This window comes from Oncorhynchus tshawytscha, unplaced genomic scaffold, assembly GCF_018296145.1.
Source record: "Oncorhynchus tshawytscha isolate Ot180627B unplaced genomic scaffold, Otsh_v2.0 Un_contig_4934_pilon_pilon, whole genome shotgun sequence".
Classification (NCBI taxonomy): domain Eukaryota; kingdom Metazoa; phylum Chordata; class Actinopteri; order Salmoniformes; family Salmonidae; genus Oncorhynchus; species Oncorhynchus tshawytscha.
The window spans coordinates 654,001-660,000 of NW_024609814.1; the positions used below are offsets into that span (position 1 = coordinate 654,001).

Genomic DNA, 6,000 nt, shown 5'->3' on the forward strand with positions numbered 1-6,000 from the left:
CTACTCCCACCACTATCCCTACCCCCATCTAGCCCTCATCCCCACCACTACTCCCACCACTACCCCTACCCCCATCTAGCCCTCATCCCCACCACTACTCCCACCACTACCCCTACCCCCATCTTGCCCTCATCCCCACCACTACTCCCACCACTACCCCTACCCCCATCTAGCCCTCATCCCCACCACTACTCACACCACTACCCCTACCCCCATCTAGCCCTCATACCCACCTCTACTCCCACCACTACCACTACCCCCATCTAGCCCTCATCCCCACCTCTACTCCCACCACTACCCCTACCCCCATCTAGCCCTCATCCCCACCACTACCACTACCCCCATCTAGCCCTCATCCCCACCTCTACTCCCACCACTACCCCTACCCCCATCTAGCCCTCATCCCCACCTCTACTCCCAACACTACTCCTACCCCCATCTAGCCCTCAACCCCACCTCTACTCTCAACACTACCCCATCTCCACATCTAGCCCTCATCACTACCCCTACCCCATCTAGCCCTCATCACTACCCCTAGCCCTCATCCCTACCCCATCTAGCCCTCATCACTATCTCCCCATCTAGCCCCCATCTACCCCCATCTAGCCCTCATCACTACCCCTACCCCCATCTTCCCATGTAGCCCTCATCCCTATCTAGCCCCGCCCCTACCCCCATCTCCCCACCCCTACAACTACCCCTACCCCCATCTAGCCCTCATCCCCACCACTACCCCTACCCCCATCTCCCCATCCAGCCCCCCCACCCCTGCATCAAAGCCCTCAACCCCACCCCTACACCCACCAAGCCCTCATCACTACCCCTACCCCCATCTCCCCATCTAGCCCTCATCACTACCCCTACCCCCATCTAGCCCTCATCACTACCCCTACCCCCATCTTCCCATCTAGCCCTCATCCACATCTAGCCCCCACCCCTACCCCCATCTCCCCACCCCTACAACTACCCCTACCCCCATCTAGCCCTCATCCCCACCACTACCCCTACCCCCATCTCCCCATCCAGCCCCCACCCCTGCATCAAAGCCCTCAACCCCACCCCTACACCCACCACTACCCCATCTAGCCCTCACCCCCACCACTACTCCCCCAGTCCCCACACAAGGAAGATAGTGATGGCCCCTCCAGTCAGGTATCCAACCAGGATGTTACCCACCCCTACCTCCACTTCTACCACCTCCCCGCCCCCTACCACCCAGTCCCCTCACCAGGAAGGCAGCGATGGCCCCTCCGGTCAGGTATCCAGCCAGGACGTCACCCCAATGGTTCCTGTACTCCGTGACCCTCACCACCCCCACCAGCACAGCCAGGGACAGGAGGGTCAGACACAGGGTGGGCTTGGTCAGCCGGGTGCCCTTTGTACGGAACACCAGCGTCACGTACATCTGAAACACACACACAGAAAGGAATAGTTCATTTAAAAGCTACTCTGCAGACACACACACACAGAGGTGGAGGTTAAGATGCAAGCAGAGCTATTCTAGATATACAGTACCTCCACAGAAGCACACACAGAGCTATACGTTCTAGATATACAGTACCTCCACAGAAGCACACACAGAGCTATACATTCTAGATATACAGTACCTCCACAGCAGCACACACAGAGCTATACGTTCTAGATATACAGTACCTCCACAGAAGCACACACAGAGCTATACATTCTAGAGATACAGTACCTCCACAGAAGCACACACAGAGCTATACATTCTAGATATACAGTACCTCCACAGAAGCACACACAGAGCTATACATTCTAGATATACAGTACCTCCACAGAAGCACACACAGAGCTATACATTCTAGATATACAGTACCTCCACAGAAGCACACACAGAGCTATACATTCTAGATATACAGTACCTCCACAGAAGCACACACAGAGCTATACATTCTAGATATACAGTACCTCCACAGAAGCACACACAGAGCTATAAAAGTCTTCATATACAGGAAATCATGACTTCCGCCGAAGTTGGTCCCTCTCCTTGTTCGGGCGGTGTTCGGCGGTCGAAGTCGCTGACTGACCTTCTAGCCATCGCTGATCCTCTTTTAATTTTCCTTTGGTTATGTCTTGTCTTGTATCACACCTGGTTCCAATTCCATTCATTACATGTGTGTATTTAACCCTATGTTCCCCCCCATTGTCCTTGTCGGTGATTGTTTGTATGTAAGCTATGTGCAAGATATATTCTGGTGTGCGACGGGTTTTGTACCCACTTGTATTATTTTGTGTATTTTGGTTTTCGGAGTTTTTGAGCACTTAATTAAACTGCTCCGTTTTATACCAAGTTCGATCTCCTGCGCCTGACTTCCCTGCCACCAGCACGCACCCTTACAGAATCACGACCCAGTATGGAGTCAGCAGGAGCAGGTACCCCATTTATAGGATTGGAGGAGCACGTCCGGGAGCATGCAGCAATGCTTCACCATCTTGGCACTGCCATGGACCGCGTTGTCCGGACTATGGACCGCTGGGAGAGACAGGGAGTTCTTCCAGCGCCTCCACCAGCACAACCGGGGTCTTCTCTGAGCGCCCATCTTCCTCCTGGTTCCAGTGGGATTCGTCTCTCCCTGCCCCAGGAGTACGACAAAGAGGCTTCGACCTGCCAGGGGTTCCTGCTTCAACTGGAGCTATACCTAGCCACCGTTCATCCGACTCCATCGGGCCGTGAGTGGGTGTCCGTCCTCGTCTCGTGCCTCACCGGGAAAGCCCTGGAGTGGGCCAACGCCGTGTGGAGAGAGGGAGATGCGGCGTTGGATCAGTTTGAAGAGTTCACCCGCCGTTTCCGGGCAGTCTTCGACCACCCGCCCGAGGGTAGAGCTGTGGGTGGCCTCTCGAATCTGAGGCAGGAGACAAGGAGCACCCAGGAGTTTGCCCTGGAGTTTAGGATCCTGGCTGCCGGTGCGGGATGGAGCGACAGGGCCCTGATCGACCATTACCGCTGCAGTCTGCGCGAGGATGTCCGTTGGGAGTTGGCCTGCAGAGACACCACCCTCACGTTTGACCAGCTGGTGGACTTGTCCATCCGGCTAGACAACCTGCTGGCGTTCTGATCAGGGTCCGGTGGTTCCATCCTCCCGCACCCCCTCTCCGATAACCATGGAGCTGGGAGGGGCAGGTAGACCGGAGGGGGTTCCCGCTCGTGCACCATCTGTGGCCACAGAGGTCACACTGCCAGTCGATGCTGGGTTGGCTCCTCTGGGGATCGAGGCAGCAGGCAGGGCGCTCTGGCGCCAGGTGAGCCGGCACCATTCTCACCCAGAGCCCTCTGTTGCACATATGTTTGTGTTTGTCACTTTCCCTGAGTTTTCCCCGCATTCCCAGCATAAGGCGCTCGTCAATTCAGGCGCGGCTGGGAATTTTATTGACAGAGCTTTAGCCCATAGTTTAGGGATCCCCATCGTTCCCATGGATGTGCCTTTCCCCGGTCACGCCTTAGATAGTCGACCATTAGGGTCAGGGTGGATTAGGGAGGTCACTGCTCCTTTGGGCATGGTGACGCAGGGGGGGTCATACGGAGAGAATTAGTCTCTTCCTTATTGACTCTCCTGCGTTTCCCGTGGTGCTGGGCCTACCCTATTTCCTAGCCACAGAGGGCTCTCACGGGGTGGTCGCGAGAGTGCTCAGGTAGGTGTTTAGGGGTTTCCGTTGGTGCTACTACGGTGGAGAGTCCAGACCAGGTCTCCACCGTGCACAATCTCCCTGAATATGCAGATTTGGCTCTCGCCTTCTCCAAAAAGAAGGTGACTCAATTATCACCTCATCGACAGGGCGATTGTGCGATAGACTTCCTGGTAGACGCTGCACTTCAAAGGAGTCATGTGTATCCCCTCTCACAGGCGGAGACAGAGACTATGGAAACATATGTCTCCGAATCCATGCCTCAGGGGTACATTCGGTCCTCCACTTTACCCGCCTCCTCGAGTTTCTTTTTTGTGAAGAAGGAGGGAGGTCTGCGCCTGTGTATTGACTATCGGGGTCTGAATCAGATCACGGTGAGGTATAGTTACGCTACCTCTCATAGCCACAGCGATAGAGTCAATGCACCTGGCGTGCTTCTTCACCAAATTAGATCTCAGGAGCGCCTACAACCTGGTGCGTATCCGAGAGGGAGACGAGTGAAAGAAGTCTTTCAGTACCACCTCTGAGCACTATGAGTACCTCGTCATGCTGTACGGGTTGTTGAATGCGCCATCAGTCTTCCAAGCCTTTGTAGACAAGATTTTCAGGGATCTGCACGGGCAGGGTATAGTCATGTATATTGATGACATTTTGATATACTCCGCTACACGCGCCGAGCATGTGTCCGTGGTGCACAGAGTGCTTGGTCGCCTGTTGGAGCATGACCTGTATGTCAAGGCTGAGAAATGCCTGTTCTTCCAACAGTCTGTCTCCTTCCTAGGGTATCGCATTTCCACCTCAGAGGTGGTGATGGAGTGTGACCGCATTTCAGCCGTGTGTAATTGGCCGACTCCCACCACGGTAAAGGAGGTGCAGGGGTTCTTAGGGTTTGCCAACTACTACCGGAGGTTTTTCCGGGGTTTTGGTCAGGTAGCAGCTCCCATTACCTCACTGCTGAAGGGGGGCCCGGTCAATTCACAATTCAATTCGGTGCGCACACAGAGATATAAAGTCTAAATATACAGTGCCTCCACAGAAGCAGACAGAGCTATAGAGTCTAGATATACAGCACCGCCACAGAAGCACACACAGAGTTATAAAGTCTAAATATACAGTACCTCCACAGAAGCACACACAGAGATATAAATTCTAGATATACCCTCTACCTCCACTAAGCACATAGAAATGTACAGAAACATACATTCACACTTCAAAACACTGATATCAGAAAACATATCTCTATTCTTCCCGGTGTCACACTTTATTCCTTCCCCTCTAACTTTCCCCTAGTTCCTACCACTGTGTAGACAGCAGAGTAGATGCTGAGGGCCGCGTCCTTGGAGGGGAAGGACTTGCGTGCAGACGCAACCAGGTAGGGGTTCCCAGTGCAGGCGCGGCGCTCTGTGATGTACTGCATGGGGGACTGGCAGCCCAAGACTGTGTAGTTGGGGCGGCAGGCAGACAGGAAGTGAGGGGTCTGGTTTCCTGTCACCACCTGGCCTGCGTTGGCGAAGATGGTGGTGGCGAAGAGGCCAAAGGAGTAGACGCCTGAGGGGGTGGAGGAGGAGAACGGGGGTGGAGGAGGTGGAGGGTGAGGGGAAAGGATAGGGGAGGAGAGAGAGAGGGATAGGAAGAGAGGGAGAGGAGAAGGGAGACATAGAGAGACAGACGAGAGGGCAGAGAGAGATAAAAACCCTTCATTCTATGCTGAATGACAGTAGTGAGGCAGCATGCCCAATATTTTAGGACCAATATACACCGGGTTAAATATGGTCTAATGTACAGTGGGACCTATAGCCGAGGCTCACCCAGAAAGCGTACTATCCTGCGGAGGAGGGGGTTGAAGTAACAGCAGTCAGCTGTCACAATGGTCTTCTCCTGAGCCCCCTCCGCTTTCACAAAGAACGTTGTCACCTCTCCAATCAGAATCTACAGACAGACGAACAGACGGACGGATGGACAGACAGACGGAGAGAAAGGCAGAGAGGTTGGTAAAGTGTGGAGAGGAGGTGGGTACTGGTTTAGTGTGGAGAGGAGGTGGGTACTGGTTTAGTGTGGAGAGGAGGTGGGTACTGGTTTAGTGTGGAGAGGAGGTGGGTACTGGTTTAGTGTGGAGAGGAGGTGGGTACTGGTTTAGTGTGGAGAGGAGGTGGGTACTGGTTTAGTGTGGAGAGGAGGTGGGTACTGGTTTAGTGTGGAGAGGAGGTGGGTACTGGTTTAGTGTAGAGAGGAGGTGGGTACTGGTATAGTGTGGAGAGGAGGTGGGTACTGGTTTAGTGTGGAGAGGAGATGGGTACTGGTTTAGTGTGGAGAGGAGGTGGGTACTGGTTTAGTGTGGAGAGGAGGTGGGTACTG

At 54.1% G+C, this 6,000-nt stretch overlaps 1 protein-coding gene across 3 annotated transcripts in view; it reads right to left on the bottom strand.

Annotated features, from left to right (window-relative positions):
* Positions 1 to 6,000, bottom strand: part of LOC112242231 (phospholipid phosphatase-related protein type 5-like) — a 50,787-nt gene that overhangs the window by 4,039 nt on the left and 40,748 nt on the right. For all 3 annotated transcript variants that reach the window (XM_042318717.1, XM_042318719.1, XM_042318718.1), the window contains 3 exons: positions 5,454 to 5,574; positions 4,943 to 5,193; positions 1,229 to 1,405 (listed from right to left, as the gene is read on the bottom strand). In XM_042318717.1, coding sequence (XP_042174651.1) covers positions 1,229 to 1,405; positions 4,943 to 5,193; positions 5,454 to 5,574 — 549 coding nt within the window. The remainder of the gene's footprint in view (positions 1 to 1,228; positions 1,406 to 4,942; positions 5,194 to 5,453; positions 5,575 to 6,000) is intronic.